Consider the following 24292-nt stretch of genomic DNA (forward strand, 5'->3'; position numbering starts at 1 on the left):
ATTTTTGACCAAAAGAATTATTAAAAATCTCTTTAATGTCAAAGTGAAAACAGATTTCTACAAAGTAATGTAGATTAAATGAAAATATGTCAGTTAAAATAAGTGCCTGCATAAACCCCCGTTCAAGTCATTATTTCGTAGATTCCACTTTGGCTGCAATCACAGCACTGAGTCTGTGTTGATAGGTCTCACATCTGGCGAGAGGTTTGCACATCTGGACTCTACACATTTCTATCTTAAATATTCTCCTAAGCTGTAGTTTTCTTGCAGACTGAACAAGATTATCCTCCAGGATTTTCCTTTAGTTTGCTGCATTCATTTTACTCTCTACCTTTACAAGCCTCCCAGGGCTGCTTGCTGAGAGGCGTCCTCACAGCATGATGCTGCCACCACTGTGCTTCACAGTTTGGGTGGTGTGGTGATGTGCAGTTTTTGTTTTTTGTTTTCTATTTTTCAAAAGGCCAATTTATATTGGCCATGGTAAATTTAAAAAAAAAACAATTAAAAATCAAGGGGTTAAATACTTTTAGAGGTACTGTAGCAGTAAAATACTTCCCTCACATTTTAATTTGCCCAAGTGAAATGACTCTTTTCAAAAACTGCTCAAAAGTTAAAGCAGATAAGTAACGTCTCGGTGACCGTAAAATGACTCAATGAAATTTGATATTTTCCACCCTTGTTTTGTCCTCTTCTTTATTTATGTGTGATGGATGCTAAAAGCTATGACCAGAGGGTGGCAACACTACACTTCACTGCGGAAAGTCTGCGGAAAATTAGGGAGACGAAGAAGAAGAGGGATCACCGGAAATGAACCTTTCACCCCTGCCGCTGTGCATGAGGTTGGCGGGCTGTGCTGGATTTTTGTGTGTTGGCTTTATTTAGTTGAAATTTGGAGCGGAACTGGAGCAGAAAACTTTTTAGCAAAATAACTCATTAAAACGCGGACTCCTTTCAGTGAGGTAAAGCTACAAGTTGACAAATAAACACTTAATTCCATACTTGGTGTCTGTTTTAGTTAGCTAGTTGCTAAATAATAAGGTTTCAATGCTACCAGACAGCTAACTAACCGGCGTTCTTACCGCAGATAACACAAACTCGGGATTACAGAAACATTAGGCGTCATTCTAAGTTTTGCTGCACATTTTTCATTATTCACACATACCATCTCCCCTTACCTGACTGACTCTGCTGTCGTTAACCTCTGCCTTATTTGTAGATTAGTTAGCGGTGGTCGCTCAGCCATGCCCTCCAGCGCTGGACCCAGCAGCCCCGCCGCTGCTCTCGCCGAAGCGCTGGAAAACTCATCCCGGCTGATTGACAGACACCTGCAGGATGACCGCCTCTTTCCTGACCTGTCGGAGCTGCTCAGCGTCCCTTCTCACAGTAAGCAGAAGAATAGCCTATTAGTATACATGTTTAGTTTACTTCAGGGCGTCTCTTTACACTGGGGCTCTCTTACCAAATAGTAGCAATGTTTAACTCAGACTCATGTGGACACCATTGGCTCAGTTGTTGATGCATAAATTTAAGCGTCCAAAAGAAAGAAATCACGTATATACTATGACCAGGGGTGGAAAAAGTGCAAGATTATTGTACTCAAATAAAGCACACTTACTTTGGTTAAAACTTACTTCAGGAGAATTTGGATTGCTCAACCAAAAGTCAAAGATATTTAACTTAAAATTTACTAACATTGCCTAAAATTGATATCCCGATATTTCTAGACTATGTCGCAATATTTTAATGTCCCCTTTAAAATACTGTACACATGTTTGACTCACTCCTTTGACGCAGAAACCAGTATGATGGTTCTAGTAGTCCCTTCTGCTGGATTTTTTTATTTGTATGCAGAAAAACTTTTCATTTTGAAAAATACTTCACTCATAAGCTTCTTATATTTTCTCTATTATGTTTATTATTGTTGATTATAAAAATGAGACTTGGTCTACTTGTAGCTGCTCTCTTAACTCATTTCATTGTTGCTGAATCTGTTAGTCCTTTAATTGCATTTGTTTTGCAGCACAGATGTGACATCTTTGGAAGTTCACTGGTGTGTAACATTATAATAACATGTAAAAAATATTTAAATGCATTTTCATGGCCCTTTTTTTGGCATATCTTACAGTATAATTGCATTCATGTGAAAAATGTGCTATGATTGGGATACAAAATTTAATGTAGTGCATAACAAGACTTGCTGTTTTTTATTGTTTTAATAGACATGCCATCCCTCTCTGGAGTGTCGGACATGGACTACCCTCTGCAGGGGCCCGGGTTGATCAGTGTGCCAAATCTCCTGGAGCTCAGCGCGGTCCGCAGAGTCCCGCTTCCTCCTGAGCTGGTGGAGCAGTTCAGTCGTATCCTTTAGATCAATCAGGAAACTAAAAGAAGAATGCCCGTAGGAACACCAGGGGGTTATCATGAGACAAAAAGCTCAGTTTGTCTAAGACGATCATGATGTTTAACTTTATTTTTGGGCTTTACCTTAACTGTTATTACAGATATGCAATGTAACTGCATGATGGGAGTTTTTCCTGAGATCTCCCGAGCATGGCTAACTATTGATAATGACATCTTCATGTGGAATTACGAAGATGGGTGAGTACATCAAGCCTCTATAACAAGCCTGTGTGACAACTCTTAAAATGAATGAAAACACTTATTAGTTTTTTCTGTTTTTTTTTTTTTTTTTTTTAGAGGAGATGTTGCCTATTTTGATGGGCTCATTGAAACCATCCTGGCTGTGGGTCTTGTAAAACCAAAACAAGGTATGTGTAAACCCTGAAATCAACATTGGTGTCTTAAAATTAATTATTTATTTTGCTGATTTTCATGTTTGTGTTTTTTTTTCAGGGATTTTACAGCCACACATTCACTACCTCTTGGTTTTGGCCACTTCTGTGGATGTAGTGATCCTCGGACTGAGCTTCCCCAAGAGCCAGGCTGGTGAGTCCTTTCTCTGTGTCACCATGAATCTGCATTTCATTCGAACCCCTGCAGCATAAAATCAAATCAGTTTTCAAATTAACTGAAATTCAAGCTTTATGGTACAACAGTGTTTTTCAAATTAAAAGCTTGTCACTTTGTTTCTGTGGTGAGACAACCTGTGTTTCCAATACAGTGCTTCTATTCTGAAGTGTTTTCGGGACAGTTCTTCAGACATTGCAGTAACTTGTAGAGTTTCTTCGTTGTTTTTCCTGCATTAGTGCTCAGCTTTCCTTTTGTTTCTGCTCTTTGTAAATTATTTAAAACAGTACTTCCCAAAGTGTGCGATGGGGCAAAAATATTTATTGGCAGTACATTTATTTTACACTGATTTAATGAATGTCATGTAAACCTTTTTTAAGATTTATATTAGAGGAGGTGAGTGGATAGAATCAGAAACGTGGATGAGAAAGTAGGGAGAGATATGTGGGAAATGGTGCCACAGGCTGGACTTGAGCCCATCTGCCTACGTACATGGAGCACGACCTTACCACCATGCCTTCTCTGCCCCGAGAAAAACTATTAATATCCCCATTTTCCTGTGTTGGTTCATCTTCCTCGTCTTTCTGTCGTCTCTTGTTTTTGTTGCAGGACTGAATGACAGCATGTCAGGGGGGATGCAGCTTCTCCCGGATCCCCTTTTCTCAATCCCCACAGATAACACCTACATCTTATCCATCACCTCCACTGACCTGGGTCGCATCTTCATGGCGGGAAAAGATGGCTGCCTCTATGAAATAGCTTACCAGGCTGAGGCGGGATGGCTGAGCCAGCGCTGCAGAAAAATCAACCACTCCAAGAGCTCTCTGTCCTTCCTCATCCCCTCTGTGCTCCAGTTCTCCTTCTCTGAGGATGGTGAGGAGAGACTCGTTTTCTCCCACAGCAAGAAAATGTCCTTTTTTCAGTGGAACTCCCCTTTAACCCCTTGTTGTCTGTGTGCTCCACAGACCCCATTGTGCAGATCGCTATCGACAACTCCCGCAACACTTTATTCACACGCTCTGAGAAAGATGTCCTGCAGGTATGATGTTTAGCTGTGATTGTTTCTGGTAAGATAAGAAGTCTGCAGTAATTGTTGTTCTACTTGCATTTTTAAAAATGCGTGTCATTATCAGGTTTATGACCTTGGGGCTGACGGACAGGGTATGAGTCGTGTTGCTACCATGTCTCAAAGCACTATTGTTGCTGCTGCTGGAAACATAGCCAGGTATGTTTGGTTTTTAAAATGTATTGCCCTTACATTGACTATTTCACCCTCAAAAGGGAGTCATAATCTTCCCTGATGTTCTGAAACCTTCCTCTGCAGGACAATTGATCGTTCAGTTTTCAAACCAATCGTCCAGATTTCTGTGATTGACCGATCGGAGTCCTCAGACTGTCACTTGCTCGCTGTCACTCATGCAGGTAAGCACAGGTCAAAGTGGAAAATAGTAAACTCTAAGTTTATTTGCAAGATCCAGTCACCTAATTCAGTTCCACATGTTCACTGAGAGGAGTTGATGTGTGCTTTCTGTCTCTCTAGGTGTTCGTCTCTACTTCAGCACTACACCTTTTGCCCCTCCTCTCCAGAAGCATTTAGCAGTACGACCCAGCTTGCTAACGTTGGTCCACGTCCGTCTGCCACCTGGTTTTTCTGCGTCCTCTACCCTGCAGAAACCTTCAAAGGTCCATAAGGCACTTTACAACAAAGGTAAATCTGATCATTTTTCCATTTACAAGCATCACCCAACAAGAATCAAGCAATTCCTGCAGCTTTTAGTTGTTCTTTTTATATCATTTCACTGTATTGCATTGATTTCTTTTCAGTACACTTTTGTGTTTTTGTCAAAATCTTTCAGGCGTTCTGCTGATGGCTGCTTCTGAGATGGAGGACAGTGACATACTGTGGTGCATCAACCACGACTCCTTCCCCTTTAAGAAACCCTTGATGGAAACTCAGGTGTGCAAATATGAGAAGTTTGTTTTGATGTATTACTACCTTTAGTTTTCCTCATATCGGTTATACAGCGAAAAAAAAACAATCAACTTTCCTTTGTGTTTATCAACAGATGATGTCAAACGTAGACGGTCACACTTGGGCAATTTGTGCTCTGAATGAGGAGAGGCCAAGCAAGATTGTAACTCCCCTGAACAAGGATCATATCCCCATAACAGATTCACCTGTGGTGGTCCAACAGCACAATATCCCTCCACAGAAGTTTGTCCTTCTTTCTGCAAAGGTTAAATCTGCTGCTATTATGCTGAAATTATAGTGAACAGTCCTGGAAACAATGACAAAACTTATGTTTCCAAGTGTGTGCTGCTTGTTTTTCTGTAGGGGAGCCACATCTTCCAAAAACTGCGGCCTGTCGACCAGCTGCGCCACCTGCTGGTGAGCTGCGCAGGAGGAGAAAGTGAAGATGTGGAGCGCTTCTTTAAACTACACAGGGTACAGAACATGTTCACTGTTTGTGATTTATAATCCGTGTAGCATTTATGGTGTATAAAATGGACTAAAGTTGATATGTTCTCTGCAGGAGGAGCAGGCTTGCGCCACAGCACTGATCCTGGCTTGTTCTAGCGCTGCATGTGACAGAGAGGTTTCTCAGTGGGCCACAAGAGCCTTCTTCAGGTCAGATTATTGTCCATATTGGCATGAATTTAAACTTTAACTTGACACAAACTAAAATCAGTTTCTCTTACTGTCTTGATCAGATACGGAGGAGAAGCACAGATGAGATTCCCCGCAGCCATGACGTCTCCCAGCACAGTTGGGCCCGTGATGAGCTCTCCAGCACCTGGTAGAGAATTTCATACAGTCTATCTGTCCTGTTAAGAATAGAAAAATACCCTGACCAAATATGAAATTGTAAAGAGCCACAAATGCGGGACAAATTTATGTCTACAAGCATTTATGTAATAGGTCGCTTGCAATCACATGATTCCAAATATCTATTGGGGGTCAGGAAGTGGGGGTCAACCATTAGGAGTCAATTAGAACAGTGGGAAGTTAGTACTTTACAGCTCTAAATGGATCTCTACACTACAATTATCATCAGAAAATTTCTACATACTTTCAGAACAATTCCTACACTTCATTAAAAAGTAGTCTGTACCACAGTTCAGAAGATCAACCTGACGTGAAGGTGATTTATATTACAAAGAGTCCTGCAAACCTTTTAGTATCTGACATCGTCTGCTCAGATGGAGGGAGACAGGAGTCTCGAGGAGGCTAATACTGAGCTAAGATGCTAGCTGAGCCCTTTTAACTCATAAAAAATCCTCATTTTGTCACAAACATGCTTTTAATTGAAACCGTGGTGTACCATCGACCGAATAAACCTTGTGGGGTAAGAGACCGTGTGATAATGTGCCGTTCAGCCTGTGCTAAGAAATGGCTCTTTTATGTTATCCGCAGTAGCTAGCTTCCATTTGAGTGCCAGTTTCCTTTCTTCTATCCTTTGTTGTTAATCAGTCAACATTTAAAGACAGCATTCCTGCAAACCCTTGACAAGCCTTAAAAAGACTTATTCTTACTGGGGAGGCGTCTTAAATCTTGGATGGCACTTTGAGTAAGATGTGTAGTTTAGGTAATTTTTATTTTATTTTAATTATCCTGTGTGTATTTATGCTTGTCCACCTGATTACCCCATGCTGATGATCAAAACCCATAGAATGAAGAATAAGTGCCTTTTTCTGCTCAGAAAAAAATTCTCAGGCAGCAACTTTTAATAAAATCTTTGTTAGGCCTGCTAATATATAGTAGTTATCAGTTTGTTGTATATTGATAGAATAGGGGTATTAAATATATCAGAAATGATCAAATTTGGGCATTTATTGCCAAGAAGTGTCTTCTCCTATGTCATTTGACATTTCATAAATAGTACATTAAATCAGAAAGTTACCAAGGAATCTTTTAAGCCTTTCTCTTTTTCAAAAAATTGTATTTTTCTCAGTGAGTCTCAAAAAGTCTTAAATCTGATTTTTAAAAGTGTGTAGGAACTTTGTAAAAGCCAAACTAGTACCAAATAAAAAAACAGTTTGGAAGCCAAAAAAACAAGCTCTACTGAGCTGAGCCTTATTATCTGGACCTCTTCAAAGAGACAGATTTCCTGTCGCAGCCCCCGATCCAGGCTTGAGGTTGCTGAGACGGACATCAGCTGATGAAATACGGGCAAGATCAGGGTTTAATGAACTAAACTGTGACAAAACTGTACTTCTCTGCAAATTTATATTTTTACACATTGAACATTTGCCTTAGTCTTAAATGTTCAACACATGGCCTTTTGGTAGTGTATCTTGAAGCAGAAATCACTCCTCGCCCCCCAAGGAGAGTTCTCTGCTGCTACGTTGCATCATCTGAAAACAATCTGTTAATTAACATAAATCTAAAATGTACAGTAAAGATTATTAAACACTGCATTTCTTGATGCATACCTTGAATATAGATGTAACTTTTGTTAATTTTGCTCTCTTCCCTTAGGTATTGTTCCTCCAGCTTTGGCCACTCCTTTTGCACCCATGCACACCGGCTCTGCCCCCATCACACCCATGTCAGCCGGCCCAGAGGTGATTTTCTCAGGGAAGCACAACGGCATCTGTATCTACTTTGCTCGCATCCTTGGGTAATGAAAGTCTGTTTTGTTTTACCACATTAACACAATTTAAATCTAAGAGGTCACTTTTTGATGGTGAAATAAGAACACGTTTTTACTAAATGCTACTCTTCCTCTCTCGCTCTCTGATGACCTCTAACAGAAATATTTGGGATGGCAGCCTTGCTGTTGAGAAAACCATAAGCAAAGGATCCCAGACTGTCAGTATTGTGAGTGTCATGATTGTGCAAAGTTATTTATTTGTGTTTCAAATTCTATTAAAAGCTATCATCTAACAGCTCCTCCTATCTGATGTCCTTGCAGCTGGAAAGCAGCGTTAGTTTGTTTGATCTGGAGTCTGTTCTCCTGGAGCTCTGCGGTTTGCGGGAGTTTCTGGATAAAAACTCTCAGTTCAGTCCGTCCTCCCTTGGTGCTGCAAGGTAAGAGCTCCTCCTTCACTTTCTGAGTCTGACAGAGAACTAATCAATGTGCTGATAGCTTAGTCTGACTGTTCTAAAGCCCACTGGAAAACGCCTTTTATTATCAGAAAAATTAGGGGTGTAAGAGTTCACAGATGTCACGATTTGTTTTGCACCTCAGTTTTAAGCTAACGGTTCAGGAAGAGTAAAGAGTGTTTGCTGGATTTAGAGAGAAATAGAGTCCAGAATTTGTGATTTTAGGTTTCCCTCATTTGTTATTCTAACAGTATTGCAGCTTACAGTTTGTTCCATTTAGTGTTATTTAGAACTACCTGTGATATTAAAAAAGAGCAAAACAGCAACAAAATAATGCAAAATAAAAAGCCCCACAGCAATTATTTACTTTAAATATATTTGCATATATGTGGATTTTAGAGCAGTGTATCATATTTGCGTTTTATGAGGTTCACTGTGACACCGAGTAAATAGTTGGTACAGTGGTTTCTTGTGTAAAATCAAAACTGGCTGCAGGCATTCAGCTTACAGTATTTCTCAACTGCTAAGACACATTTCTTGATATCCACCACGCTTTTCTCAACACTATAAGCACAAAACCCAATTGTCTAACTACATTCACCAAACCTCTGACTCTTCCTGCAAAACCAAACAATGTTGTCAGATCATACCCCAAGTCAATCAAAAATAAAACACTACTGAGCAGTCTTTACACACTACACTACAGGCAAAATTCACAGTCGGCTAAATGAATTTTGCCCCCCAAATCCTTTGAATTTAGCACCTGTATAAAGTAAAAATAAAGTAAAAACAAATATAAATGATAAGCACATTACAGTGTAAACCACAAAATCAAACTCAAGTGCTTACAGTATCTACAATCATTCAGCCACAGCATCATGTCTATGTGCTGGGTCAGGCCACAGGACTTCATCCACAACATAGTTCTGCTCATTGTACAACTTTCAACAACCAGTGCTCTCTGAATTGGATTATATTGGTTTCCTCACATCATTAGCCAAGTGTGATGAATTTTGAGTTGTTGTGTTAAAGCTGTGACACCTGTGCTTCAAATGTGTTTAACTTTTGCTATCTGTGCTTACCTTTATGCAACACAAGTGCATCACCGTGCAAAATGTGTTTTAGTGAGTGAGAATGTGTTTGCAAGTTGTGTCTAACCAGGTGAAAAGTGCTTATGGTTTTGCCAGAAGTGTGACTAATTCAATAAATGGGTTCAGACAACAGGATTTAGTGTTTTAGCAATTGAGAAATACTGTAAACAACAGTTTGAGATGAGTCCATGTTCAGTCCTAGAAGTGAAAAGCTTGTAGACCAGGGGTGTCAAACTCAATCAGAGAAGGGGCCGGATTCTGGATTTAGGTCTAACCTGACAGGGTCAACATTAAACCATAAACTGTCTGCCTCGTTTTCACCAGTAATAACATATGAAAAAACCACTGATAAATCATTTTAAATTTCAAAAAAGACAAAACTATAAGTTTAAAGCTCAAGAACATAATCTTAAAAGTGAGATAGAAGGTCAAAACACCAAATTAAAATGGAAAAATTGTACTTTTAAGTCAAATTCACGGATTTGGAAAGTCAAAATGTGAGATAAAATTCAAAATCATGAGTTTGAAAGTCAAAATATTAAATTGGGAGTCTAAGGGATAAAAACATGGGATTACACAGTCAAAGTTAGGGGTTGAAATGGTTAAAATATTTGTTTATTTGTTTGTTTGTAAAGAAACCATGTACAATAATAAACATAAATGTTGCCAAATATGAGGAAAAATTGAAAGAATTAGTAAAAAAATAGGACTTATGGGTATGATAGGATATGATATAAAAAGTTAAAATCATGAGTTGAAAAGATCAAAATATGGAATAAAAAGTCATTATCATAAGATTGAGTCATAATTTTGAGAAACTTGAAAAGAAAACACAAATTGTATTTTCAAAAGTTCCTGTTTTTTTTTATCTCTTGATTTTCACTTTTTCAGATTTGAATGACTTTAACAAGGATATTTGGGCTTATATTTGGGCTTTTTGGGATATATTGGGCTTTTTGAGCCCTTATTGATAGAGGAGGACAGTGGATAGAGTTGGAAACGGGGACGAGAGAATGTGGGAAAGGGTCATGGGTCGGATTTGAACCTTGACCGCCCGCGTACATGGGGCATGCCTTAAACCACTAGGCCATCTGCACCCCTGCAAAAGCTAAGTTGACAAAGATAAATGTGCTACTTCTTACAATTTCTTCACAATAAAAGTCCGTAGCTGTCATTTATTTATTGAGGGCTTTTATTGTGAACGACCCCAATAACGTCATTCTTAATGTCCCTGAATACTTAAGCTACAAATACTAAAATAAGGTGTATTTACCAAGCACTTTTCTGAACTTATTTTACAAAGTTTTTTAGCATCAGTTAAAATAAAATCACTTAAAGCGGTTTAACATGCCAACAAGACAAAAAATATAATGAAATCAGTGAGTCGTCAATAGGATGGTTAATAATGGTCGAGTGATAACAGGGAAAGCTGATCAATAAAAGTTTTTTTTCTTTAAGAATTAGCCTGCATACTTTGTTACCTAGAAGTCAGGTACATAGCATGCAGAGAGACCATGAATAGTGTTTAAACTGGCTGTAAGATCTTAAAATTTACTCTAAAACAAACCGGTAGTGAGTACAAGGTTAAAGACGAGTGTAGGGGGGACTTTTCTTGGTCCTGGAAGTCATTTATAGATTTTTAAATGAGGCAGCTGAAACATTTGTTGCCATAATCAATGCATGAAGATGCAAAATGGTCCAAATATGACATTTTTTCATTAAGAGAGTGTGACCAGCATTATGGCCTGTGTCTGCTAAAAGCTTTAATGTTGCCGAGTCTTATTTCCCAACCTTCCTGACTAAATTCTGCTCTGCTCTCTTCTAGTTTCAGCTCCCCTGCCAACTTGCAGCAAAGGCTGCTGGGATTTATGCGCCCTGACGGTGCCAACTCTCAGCAGGTCCAACAGGAGCTCCAGAGGAAATATCACAGTGAGTTATGAGTGCAGCTTCCTTCATTGTACTGGGCAAGAGAGATCCGTTCAAATATAGTAGAGAAATTATGACTCAACGTGAGATGGAGCTCTGATGTGTCAGAAGTATTATATATTTATTGCATTGCTCTGTCTCTTTGTGTTCGTGTATCCAGCCAAGGCTCAGGTGTATGAGAAAGTGTCCCTGCAGGGCATCCAGCAGCTAGTGCATCGCTCCTATCAGACTCTGGCCCTCTGGAAGCTTCTCTGCGATCATCAGTTCAGCCTCATTATGTCTGAGCTGCCAAAGGTACAAACCCACTTGCAGCGTGTGATGAATGCATCACCTTTTTGTTTACCTGCTGTACACTGTCATCTCTCATCGATCACACTTTCTTTTTTTCATTCACAGGAGTTTCAGGAGCAGATGAAAGGAGCCAGTTTTAAGGATGTCGTGATCCGGGGCAAGGAGCTGTCTGGAGCGCTCGTCACGGCACTCATTAACGTCTACATCAAAGATAGCGCCTCCGTGGACGCCATCAGTAATCACCTGAGAGACATCTGTCCTCTACTGTACAGCAGTGATGATAGCGTTTGCTCCAAGGTACTTTTATGCTGCCTCTAAGTCCTTGAAAGCATTAGATGTGTTTTGAACCTGAGTAATTGCAGACAAGCCAGTCTTCATTAACGCCTCAGGGGTCTGCCTTTTTTGATATTGATGTCTTGCTCCCTCTTCAGGATAATTTTGTATCAAAATCATTAAAGGGCGCTGATTAAACACTACTGATTTATGTGTTTTAAGGTTGAAACTGTTGCTTTTGTCTTCCACTTAGGCTAATGAGCTGCTGCAGAGCTCAAAGCAGATTCAGAATAAAGGAGATAAAGAGAGAAAACTGCGGGAGTCTCTGCAGCTCTATCAGCAGATCAGCCAACACACAGACCTGCCTCTAGTCTGCTCCCAGTACAGACAAGGTACAAGACCCTCCTCATCTCTCTGTAGTGGCACAGCTGATAAGCTAATTAATGCTTATTAAACACTCATGCTGATTTTGTTAAATGGTTTCAGTACGTTTCTACGAGGGGGTCCTTGAGTTGTGCCTCACAGCAGCAGACAAGAAGGATCCACAGAGACTAGGACCCCATTTCTACAAGAATGGAGAGCCTGAGGACGACAAAGTGGGACAGCAGGCCTTCCAGGAAAGGTAACACAAGAAAGAAGAAGTACAAACCAGCACCTAGCCATTATCACACATGCACTATTTGACTGCTACTGAAATCCTGAGTGGCTTGTTTACACATGGGAGAAGGCAAGAAATGGCAGAGAAGAGAAACTATAAAGATGGCTGACAGAGAGGGTTGGTAACCCTGATACATTCAGATGCATCTCAAATATTAGAATAACATGAACCCAAAAAAAATCTGATATTTAATTAGAAAATGTTAAACTTCTATGTGTTCTAGATTCATCTCATACAAAGTGAAATATTTTGACTGTTTTTGTACATGTGAAAAGGTTTATAGACGGCCGTTAAACCTAATTGTCACCATTTGTCTCCCCTCACTCTTCTCCAGACTTTCGTGTTATAAGTGCATCACAGACACCATGCAGGAGCTGGTGAACCAGAGCAAAGCAGCCCCTCAGTCCCCCAGCGTCCCAAAGCAGCCCGGTCCTCCCGTCATGACCTCTGATCCCAACATGCTCAGCAACGAGGAAGCAACAGCTCACGTAAGGAAGAAGGGGACAGCTGGAGCTTGTTTTGTGACAGCAGTGTACACGATCTGCATTATTAATGAAAATCTGTCCCTCCTTTTGTAGTTTGAGCAGATCCTCGGCCTGGCCCAGAGGTCTCAGGACGAGCTGTTTCACATCGCTCTCTACAACTGGCTGATTCAGGCCGACCTGACAGACAAGCTGCTAGAGGTAGTGTGTCTGTGGATCTTGGTTTATGCATCTTTTTTTCTGTTGTATTGAAAAATAGTATCCATATTTTAAAAGGAGCACATCAGAACAAAGAGTCATTAGGATTGTTTAATGGAAATGTTTCAAAAAAGGTAGAAGAAAAGGCACATGAAGTTCCTCGGTACAAATAATCATAGATATTTTTTCTGCATATTCTTAAAGCTGTATGTTTATTCAAAGTAATCATGAGGTATCAGTGTTGTTATCCCTGAGGATGTAAATTAGTGCCCAGCAAAAACTCAAAATATCTAAATCAAAAAGCACAGCAGTGATCTATCTCAGCTGTTTGCAATAATTCATGTGCTGAAATAATACATAACAAACATGTTGTCTAGCAGCTAATCACACAGATGTGTTTTAAAAAGTAAGCGTGTAAGGACATTTCAAGGGATGCTGTCTACAGTATATCGGCACACAATGACAGGAGAAAACAGGCTGAACAGCAGAGTGCTTCTCTTTCCTCTTTCTTTTTTTGCAAGCAGGTTGCAGACATTGAGTTTCTCTGCAGGGCTTGCACTGTCCTTTACTAAAGCTTCCTGTCAGTTCTTCATTTTTCTGCTGTACAGTTTGATTCAAGGAAATAAATAAACCTAGAAAAGGCTCTAGTTTTGCACACTATAAAACTGAAATACTTGCTGCCATATAAAAATAGATACGCATGTTTAAAAATGCATATCTAAGGTTACTTCCCTTCTTTCCCCATGGGACTAGTATTACCTGTTGACCTCTGATAATTTGTGAATTACCCCTGATGTCAGTGTTTGGTGCGGTGCTTTTGCACAGGATAAACAAGGCTGTTTTTTGCATGAATTAACAGACATTTCCCAAGTAAAACAAGGGTGCTGCAGCAATAAAAATGCATGAATTTTTATTTCGAAAGTACATACAAAAAAATGCAGTTGACCACAGTTTCCAACAAGAAAACATGTACTTAAGTCTTTTTTTAATATATATATTCTTGAACAGTTTTTAGATCTGTAGCAAGCAGTCCATAACTAGTGGAAAATCTCCCCTAACTCTTTCGTTAGGCGTCGAGGTCACGTCAATTGAGCATATCTGAAGCTCATCAGACAAAGAAGAAGAAAGTCAAGAATTACCTGCCATTAATGTCTTGTGTTAATGAACCTTTTCTTTGATTTTTAATAGTTTTAGCCCTACTCGTGGAGTTTCTCTGTTGTAACATTAACTGTCTGTTAAGCACCACATTACTAAGCATAAATTGTGTTATGCATGAAGTGTACGGCTAAAAAATACCAACATAAGATCAGGCACATTAAAAAAAGCAGTTAGGATCAGTGCAGAAGCCCTGTGTGTGTTAAAAAAAGCAGCAGTGTGCAAACACACATCTGGAGAGTAGAGTTTGAAAAAAGTAAGTAAAGTCATTTTTTGAACACAAGATAAAATGAACTGACAAAAGCAGTATAAATAACCTACATGTGTCAAAACTGTGTTAACAATCTACAACGCTGCCTCTGTTATTTTTTTTTTCGATCAGAAAACGAGGCAAGAAAAGCTAAACGGGCCACAAAAACCACACAATTACCACCCTGAATTTGCACGGGATTGGGATTACCTGTGGACCCATGTGTGTGCTGAAAAATGGTCGTTAAACTGCCCTGGAATTTTTACTCCACAAATTACAGACATGGTTGATCTGCATAGGATTTAAAACAGACATACCATTTGATTATCACAAATGACCAGAGGTCCCTAGGTAATACTGGTTCCATGCAAATAGAGCTGTCAAAAGAAGGAAAACTAGAAAACAAATACATGAATTCACTGAATGCAACAGATGAAGGTTTTTATTAGGGATGCACCGAAATGAAAATTCTTGGCCGAAAGCAAAAAACGAAAATGAGGAAACCAAGGCTGAAAACCGAAACACCGAAAGAAATTATTACGCCAATTATTAGTACCATTGCATTTATGGCTATGACTCTGTAGTAACCTCACTAAAATCAATTGCAATTGCAAAAATTAATATCAATGCTTTAACAAATGAATCAATTACAAAATTATTATTATGTAAATATTTATTAAGCACTTCATTCCAACAATGCACAATATAAAATAAAATAAAACAAAATACAAAATAAGATGTTTAACTTGACCCCACTCATGTGTACATTAAAGCAGTGGCTCTGGACCTTTTTTCAGTCATGTACCCGCTGTATTTTTTCAGCCAGGTACACCCTAAACAGCACAAAACTTTTTGGCCAAAAAGAAAGACATTAAAGAGTGGTGTGACAGCCGTCTGATTTATCAAACTTTGTAACTGAAAAACACTTTCAAATTACAAATATTAGATTTTTTTTCATACATTTTAAATATTAAAAATGCATGACTAAAGTCATGGCACATCTTCTTATCTCTAAATGTGGGAATTCAAATTAATGTAGCTGTTGAAAACAGTGACTGGAAAGGCTTTAAACCCAGAAGTGTGCAAAACTCTGCTCGGTTGCAGTGGTCTCTCTGGAACAATTTGAAAATAAAAACAGAGTTAGAAAGAACTAAAAACCTGTAAATAATAAACAAGTTATAAAAAAGACTTCTCTTCTCAAACTGAAATCATGAACTTAGTTATAGATCAGTATTTCTTCACAAAAAATAAATCATAAACCTTTTTATGAATGGAGAGGTTATGAATACAGTAATTGACAGGCATGTTCCAGTGTGGGTCAAACCATCCTGCCATGGGGGAGACTCAGGGGGGTTCAGGGTGATTAAATTTAAGAGCCTACAAAATAGTAACTCCTGTTTATAAACATAAGGTCCTTACACTCTATACGCATTTTTTTCATGCAGATTATTTACACAAAATATTTACATTAAGAACCTGTAGCGAGTCAAAGCAAGCTTCCTCACCTGCAACATCATTTCGCAGCGTGACATTGCTGTGGATATTTAAGTAGCGCATTTGCACTCATGTGGACATGTCGGGCTGCCTGCTGCCTGTCTCCCTCTCTACCAGGCTAAAAAAAAAGAGGCAAAAACACAAGCACTGATACAGACAGATATGAGGAGATATCAAACACCCGGAGGTGTTGGAGAGGAGGACGTTTTTGTTCCTCTGTCTACCTTAAAAATTGGCACCACCACCATGTGCGCTCGTTGGAGTGAAACTCACACAGCTGGAGCTGTTTCTAAACTAACGGGACTTTAGTGAAATATTTACCAACACAGTCTCCTCTGACCTCAGACATACGACTTATAAAAGCTCCAGATCAACCAGCTAAATGACTCCTCTGGACAGTCTTGAACACAAACAGGTGAGCCAGTCTGCGCGCTGTGGAGAGAGTTAACTCCTCTCACCGCAAGCCTCATCTGTGCAATATTATAACTCTTATTGATCATATTTGACAAAGAATGAATGAAAAATTAGTCCCTCCTCGTACGAACTTGGCTGGCACAGTGAATGAAACCGTGAAAAAAACGGCACTGACAGCCTGGCTGTGCCGCGTTACGCACGGAGTGACGGACAGAGAGGGACAAACCTCCATTTTATCTACTGCTTCAATAAATATCACTGTTTATCAGAGGACAGAGAAAACTCACCGCAGACATTCGCAGCACGAATGTGATTTTAGGATGTACGTAATATACTCGCAAAAATGTATTGCTCCTGACGTGCAAAGAAAGGCGCTATTTTTCTTAAATAGCCGGCATGTATTTTAAAATCTCCTGGAGTGCCTTCACGTACGCGTACCCCTATTTGAGAACCACTGATCCAAGCGTGTGCTGGACACGGTTTTTGCTTGCGTCTTCACAACGTTGTGTTTCAGCCTTGTTGTTTCGGTGATTAAAGTCTTTCGGCCAAAAACTGAAAATGCACTTTTGGGCCATTTTCGGTGGCCGAATTTTCGGTGCATCCCTAGTTTTTATGCTCAAATGTCCTGGTAGAGGACCCTCTGTCCTTCTTTAACAAATGTTCCCTGTGCTTGGTGGCCATAGCAGATCCAACTAGTAAATGGCATCCGCAGCTACATCTTTCACATAAACTCTGTGTCTAAATTTGTGCAGTTAAATGTTTTAACTTGTACCATGCCCTGTTCTGTGCTTTTGTCCCTTGCTTTAAAGCCGTCCTTTATTTTACTGTGTTGTCCAGGTAAATTCTCCATACCTGGAAGAACACCTGATGCATATGATCAAGCAGGACCAGAGTAAGGTGCACAATATGGACCTGCTTTGGCGTTACTATGAGAAGAACCGTAACTTTGGCAAGGCTGCTCATGTGCTGGCCCGACTCGCTGACATGCACAGGTTTGAACACAGAAATGTTCAGTCATCTGACTGGTTACCAAATAAAAATCGACTCTTATGTTTTCTTTTGTTTCTTTTAAATAAAGACATGATTTTGAACTTTCTGTTTCTTTGACTGTTTAGCACTGAGATCTCCTTAAAGCAGCGTTTGGAGTACATCGCTCGAGCCATCCTGTCTGCGAAGAGTTCCTCCTGTATCTCCGCTCAGGCATCTGATGGAGAGTTTCTTCATGAGCTGGAAGAAAAAATGGAGGTTTGTTTACACAAGAACTAAGGATCTGACCTAATCTGTCGATAAAAAGCTCTACAACCGGTCTATCAATTCTTTGCTCCTTCTAGCTGGTACGCATCCAAGTACAGATTCAGGAGACCCTAATCAGACAGTACTCCCATCATCCTTCAGTGAAGAATGTCATCTCTCAGTTGGACTCTGAGCTCATGGACATCACCAAGGTAAAATCACCAACCAGGAGTTTATATAGTTGGCTGTTATCGTCTTTATGAAAGCTGAAAATTATCCTTCTTGTGCAGCTCTATGGGGAGTTTGCTGACCATTTCAAACTGTCCGAGTGTAAGCTGGCTATCATTCACTGTGCGGGGCACTCTGACCCCATCCTGGTGCATTCACTGTGGCAGGAGATCATGGAGAAAGGCAAGAGAACTGTCATCACCTCACATCTTATTGAATGTTTAACAGTTCCTCTCCCTCGCCTGATGCGATGCTGGTTTCAGTGATGATTGTTTTGTCCCGTCTAGAACTCGGAGACTCGGTGGCCATGAGTCCAGTCGACAGGATGAGGTCCCTCAGTTTGAAACTGGTCTCACTGGGGAAGATTTATGCTGGAACACCAAGATATTTCCCTCTGGGTGAGCATTAAAACCTTCCTGTAATTATGTTCTCTTTTCCTCTCGTTAAAAATTTCCACCTGGCTGTTTTCTATTTTAATAACAGTGATATAATTAGACTTCCCCTTTGCATCGTTTGTGTCTGTGTGACTCTGGGGTCCAGGTTTGCAGAGTGGTGCCTGTGTTTATTCGGCAGCTTGATTATCCTTCTATTAACACAAGCCTGTTCAAACTTGTGCTCTCTGTGGAGAAATGGTGCATTTAAGTGCAAAAACCAGCTATGACAAATTTAAGTTTTTAATTTTAACAAGTATTGATGTGTCTTGTGATTTGTAGAGTTCCTAGTGAAGTTTCTGGAGCAGGAAGTGTGTCGACTGAATTGGGATGTGGGCTTCGTCACCTCCACGATGCAGGAGATTGGAGTACAGCTTCCACGCCTCCTGGAGGTCTATGACCAGCTCTTCAAAACCCGGGTACATGATGAATTTAATTCATCCTTTTGTTAACAAAGTACATGATAGGGATGCACATTATAGGATTTCTGCTGAAACTGGTATCAATGCTGATAAATAAGAGCAGCTCAGATCTAAAACTGCAGTCCTTAGAACCCAATTTAAAATCTTTAGTGAGAACTAAGAAACAAGCTAAAGTCCTTGGGAACAGACTTTAATGAATGAGGATGAACAAAGAGAAAGACTTCAGTTGATGTAGGTCTGTTGGTCCTGCATAAAACTCCACTAACTTATTTGTATCAGAGCCTTTACTTAGAGCTTACTTTGATCGGGGAGTGTGGAGCAGGAATATCATCTTCTCAATTCCTTATTGGTGTGTTTCAACCAAGTCCAGTTGTTTTCTGCTCTGTCACTCTTATGATAAATTCATTCACAGACTGATATTACTGTATTTTTTTTGGAAAAGAACAATATAAATCTTCTTTTCCAAATCATTTATTTAGTTCCATCATAGTAAACACTAGGGATGTTCTTATGCTCCTATTTCCATATTCAGCTAAACGCTCATTTAAATTGCATTTAACAGACTAGTCTAAAGATACGAAAATACTTAGAAAAAAGTCAAATTCATCACAGGGTTGCTACACACTAACTGCTAAGCTTTTCTTTTTCTTTTTTTTTGTTTTTTGAAAGGTTTATTTGGGGATTTTTGTGCCTTAATTTGATAGAGGAGGATAGTGGATCGAGTCGAAACAGGGAAGAGAGCAGGGGAGAGACATGCGGTAAAGGGCCTCAGGCTGGAATCGAACCCGGGTACAAGGGGTGCGCCTTAACCACTCGGCCACCTGCGCCCCAACTGCTAAGCTTTTCATACTTAGACCTAGTAAAGATCTGGGGGAAACTCTGAGAGGAAGGCAGCGGCCTCTAGTGGCCAGAGTTTCGTTCCAGAAATATTCATATTTGCTGTTATCATGCTGATAATATCGTGCATCCCCAGTATTTGTTGGATTTTTAAAATTCTTTATAAAGCAATTGCATCTAAATAAATTATAAAGAAATACAATTATGCAGTTTGATCCTCCTATACTTAATAGCTCCTTTCCCCTTTTTTCTTTACAAAATTTGCACTAATCATTAGTTTTTAGAGTGTTTTAAGTGCTACAGATGTTTAACAGGAGAAGCTAAAAGCAGAGAGAGCACCTTCCTCTGGTTAAAAGGAGTACTGCACCATTTATTTTTGTCATCTCTATTTAAATTTGTATCAGTATTTAATGGCATTGTGAGCTATTATTATATTTATATTTACTGAACTTGTGGCCTTTTTAGATTGGTAATTTTTTTTTTTTTATCTTTAATCCTCTTCCTGTAGGACCCGTGTTGGCAGCGTCTGAAGAAACCTCTTCACCTGGTGGAGTGTATCCACGTTCTTCTCTCGGGATACGTGGATGATCCCAGCAGGGTGCCAACCTACGACAGGTGAGCACCATCTGAGTATCTGCTTACCTCCTGGCCTGTAGATGGCAGTGTAGAGTTCACATCCTAGTATTAACAGCTCTGGATGAAAAGAAGACACCAGTACAAAAACAGTTTTTCCGAACAATCAAAGGGTCTGTATTTAAATAAAATCAAACTTTTTTTGTTTTACTGTGTGCAACATTTTCTCACAACTTCCAGAATATTGATGTTATCGGTTTGTTTTTTGAAAATAAAGACTCCAGTGCTAAGTAAATGTCATTCTACTTTATGATGTTCTGGTCTGGTAATGGCCTGACAAACCATCAATCAAAGCTGAGCTGCTTGACATTCCTTGAAATTAGGAATATTACTCCAAATACTGATTTCTGAGCTTCTCCTTTGTAAAAAACACAAGTATTCTGTTGTTTACAATGAGTAATGAGAATATTTTATTAGGATGTTGTGAGGAATGTTGGATGCAACACAACAAAAATGTTATTTTTTCAAACACAGACCTACAGAGAAATTGTATTTCTGCAGTCTCTTCATTTTTCTGTAGCTGTGAAAGTCCCTGAGAAACCAAATGCTGTATCCACGCTTTTACTTTCACTTTATTGTAAGCTGCTGTAGATGAATCCTTAACTGTCGGTAAATCACTTGTTGGATTATTACATAATCCAGTGTCCACTTTAGAGGATGAATTTTTAAAAATCATGAGTGTTTTGATGAAATAGAACATTTTTGATAACAGCCTTTCCTGAGAAAAAGCAGATTAAGCTCTGATCATGATCACGCTACAGAAGTGTTGTTTCTTTGTCGATGAGAGGCATTTCTGTAATTTGATGGTATTACATCCTCAGTCACAGCAGCTTCATTCAGGGTCTAAATGATGCAAAGGGTCGACAGAGGACTCAGGATACCACAAAAAGGTGGAGCCTTATCTTCTGAATAACATACCAGACCCCATCAACAATATTATTGTGATTTATTTGTCTCTGTGGACAGGCATCTTCATCAATGTACAGCTACTCTTGCATCATTATTTAAACATTTCAACTTGAGCCACAAATCTGCTCGCCGTGTTGTAAAGCCATTTTGCTTTTAGACTTCCTGACTACCTGAATGAAACGCATCTTTAATCATCAGCCTCCAGTCATAAACCATTTCTAAAGTTGCTTCCTTCTTCTCTTGAAAATGGACCAGATAAAGTTTGACCTTACTTCTTACAAATCTACATCATCATCATCAGAGGTCCAACTAAAAATTTTGCGTCACTGATGGATTTTTTTGTGAAGAATGACAGAAAATTTTGAAGGCTGTCTGTCAGTTTGACCTGGAATAATGAGGCTGAAGCTGCATTTCAGCACACTCACACAGACAGATGCACAGACCGTTTCTATTTTGCACACATGGCCTATCCATGAGGTTATGAAATCTAACGAAATCTCACAGCCTGTGGGCTTTATCAGCTCTGTGCTGACTGCGCTGAGAGGCTGGAGGTGTCTGAGTGTCACACTGGGATGAAGGTTGGGATGCTTCAAACTTTCTGCAGAGTTTTAAGCAGTGAGCACGCTGCACATACTGAAAACATGGTCTCAGAAATGGTGGCTTTAACTTATATCAAGGAGAAAGTTGAGTTGATCATTTTGCATGCATCTGTGTGTGCAGTGGACCTTATCACAAAAGAGTTTGTTTGCTGACTGGTAGGGCTGGGCAGTTAATCGCAAATTAGATTGAATCACAATATGTCCTCCTGCAATTTTCAAATTGCAAGCAGTGAAATATTCTCTTAACCTGAAATGTGTCAAAATACAGGTTTGATACCTTTTTTTGCAGCTAAGATTTTACGCTCTACGTATTATGAAAACATTTGTCTTTTTTTAAGGATAGTTTACAAAAATACTACTTTTCCTGTAAAAGTATATAATTTTCTTAATCAAAACGAGAATAACAAATTATCATCGCCATCATTATAGCAATTGATATCAAATTTGCTATATAATCGTAATTAGATATTTTTTTCAAATCTTTCATCCCTAGTTTAATTGATCTTATATTGTGCTGGTTGTAATATAGATTAATTTATTTCTTATATTTGTTGAACAATACATAAGATGAGGAACCTAAAAATAATTGCATATTGCAATTTTGGGGGAAAAAAAAATCGCAATTAGATTATTTTTGCACATCGTTCAGCCCTACTGACGGGTGCTGAGACTTTTCTCCCTCCAGCACGTTTGTGTTTGATTCGCTCAGACTGCTGGTGCTTAGGATGAGCTTCAAAACCTGCAAAAGAAGAAAGAAAAGAATGCAGAGCAAATTGTTGACTTTCTGGATTTCCCTGTTTTTTTTTTTTTGTTTGTTTTTTAGGCGCCGCTTCACTAACGTTTGTCTCGACAACATCTGTGGATACCTGGTGGAGCTGCAGTCTCTGAGCCCGAACTCGGCCCTCCAACAAACCATCGGGAACTTCAAGTCCCTGCAGGCCAAGCTGGAGAAGCTCCACTGACATTACTCATGACATTTAAGGGACAGGTGACCTGTGGATGTTGCACTGTTGGCCTTAATTTAACAGCTGATTAGACGCGGGATCACATGATCACCACGTACAACATGTTTGTATTCAAACGCAGTTTTCCACCTTTTATCTTCAGTCTGAAATGTGTGCTTGCTTTTTAACAGGAGAGAGTGAAATCTTCTGATAAAGACGAGACTGAAGGGAAAAGTTTTATAACTTATTTAATAGATTTTGTTATAAGTCTAAACATATAATGCTGACAAACTAGGAGAGCAAGACATCTGTTTTTCCTCATATCTAAATAACTGGTGTCTAAAATGAAAAGAAGATAACTGTTTGTGAAAGCATGAAATAGCCAAACAAGAGTCTGTTTTCATACACTGAGATTGCACTTATTGCTGATTTAGGATATTTTCATACCATAAAATCCCTTTTTGATCACAGGAGAATCTTTGAGGTTGTTCTGCCTTTGCCTCCAAACAAACAATTCAGTGTATGACGTTGTAATTATGTACATAAGTCGGCCATAGTGTCGTATTTTCTACCAAAAGTGACGACACAGCTCAACATTTTCATGTCTTACTTAGAGTGAACGTTTTGTCTGAAAATGTAACCGTGGATGAGTGCGTTTGTGTTTTGTTGGAATGATTTTGTACACAGTGAAGTTCACAGCGCTTTACTGAAAACTTTTGCATGTATCGGCAAAAAATTATATAACATTTTTCTAAAGAAATAAAACTTGTTTTCATGTATGAGCTTGTTTGGGTGTACTCAAAATATGCGGTCATTGGTACATATTTGTGTTAAATTTGACCAGTCATTACCAGCTGAAAGGAGAATTGAAAATTAGCTGTGGCTTAATGTGATGCTGCAAAGGGAGCTCAATAATGTGCTTGTTGTCTTCACTGTTCATGTTTTCATAATTATCTTTAATTAAAAATGGCACTCAGGGTTTCCTACAGTCATCAAAAACAGCATTAATTGCTGAAGGTCTTTTTCTCCAATTAGCTATGCACTCAACAGCACTATTACATTTAATTTTTAGCCTCATTAAAAATAAATTGCTTTTTTTTTTAACTTGAAGCAGGGTTGATTTCTTCCTTAATGACTCAGTGGCACACAAATGCAAATAAGGTATGTCAAACGTGAGCTGCAACTAATGGCACAACTGGCCTTCTTCTTTGATCTATGTAACATTAATATACGTATGCAAAATCTATTAAGTGCTGGGTGATTATAAAGTTACATTTTAATTCCAGTTTTAGCTTGTCATGTAACCTGATGCTGAAGACAAAAAATAATTTTATTCCCACAAATCTAAACCCGGTACCCCATCATGACAAAGAGAAAACAGAATTGTAGGATTTTTTTCAAATTTAAAGAAACAAACAAAAAAGAAACTAATATCAGACTGACCTAAGTATTCAGACCCTTTGCAAAAAAACCTTGAAATTTTATCTCAGGTTCCTCACATTTCGCCCAATCTTTGCTCATATGTTTCTACACTTTGACTGGAGTCCAGCTGTGCTAAAATAACTTCATTGGACATGATTTTGAAAGGCACACACCTCTCTATAGAAGGCATCACAGGTGACATGAGCAAAAGCCAAAACATGAGGTCAAAGGAGCTGCTACTTAAGAAATTCTGTTGCACTGAATTTTCTCAAGAGCACAGTGGCCTCCATAATTCTCAAATGGAAGAAGTTTGGCACAACCAGGACTCTAATAAGAGCTGGTCACTGGCCAAACTGAGCAATTGGGGATGAGGGGTCTTGGTAAAAAG

At 39.2% G+C, this 24292-nt stretch overlaps 1 protein-coding gene across 2 annotated transcripts; it reads left to right on the forward strand.

Annotated features, from left to right (window-relative positions):
• Positions 1-821: 821 nt before the first annotated feature.
• On the forward strand, positions 822-23584 carry nup155 (nucleoporin 155). Of its 2 annotated transcripts, none has more exons than XM_041811405.1 (34): positions 822-959; positions 1217-1383; positions 2220-2357; positions 2502-2598; positions 2698-2768; positions 2854-2946; positions 3577-3840; positions 3933-4006; positions 4101-4192; positions 4292-4389; positions 4508-4675; positions 4824-4924; positions 5034-5204; positions 5303-5413; positions 5502-5596; positions 5680-5765; positions 7448-7589; positions 7723-7789; positions 7884-7999; positions 10931-11034; positions 11192-11325; positions 11428-11619; positions 11849-11987; positions 12082-12217; positions 12588-12741; positions 12832-12936; positions 17084-17238; positions 17362-17491; positions 17578-17691; positions 17770-17890; positions 17995-18105; positions 18421-18557; positions 19906-20012; positions 22362-23584. In XM_041811405.1, the coding sequence occupies exons 2-34, from the start codon at positions 1242-1244 to the stop codon at positions 22498-22500; spliced, it is 4104 nt and encodes a 1367-aa protein (XP_041667339.1). In that variant the 5' UTR covers positions 822-959; positions 1217-1241; the 3' UTR covers positions 22501-23584. The 2 variants fall into 2 exon arrangements, with proteins under 2 accessions (XP_041667339.1, XP_041667340.1); XM_041811406.1 differs by lacking the exon at positions 822-959 and adding an exon at positions 2021-2050 and having other exon boundaries at positions 1294-1383.
• The last annotated feature ends 708 nt before the right edge of the window (positions 23585-24292 follow it).

The sequence above is a fragment of the Cheilinus undulatus genome, linkage group 17, assembly GCF_018320785.1.
Source record: "Cheilinus undulatus linkage group 17, ASM1832078v1, whole genome shotgun sequence".
In the NCBI taxonomy this organism is placed as follows: Eukaryota; Metazoa; Chordata; class Actinopteri; order Labriformes; family Labridae; genus Cheilinus; species Cheilinus undulatus.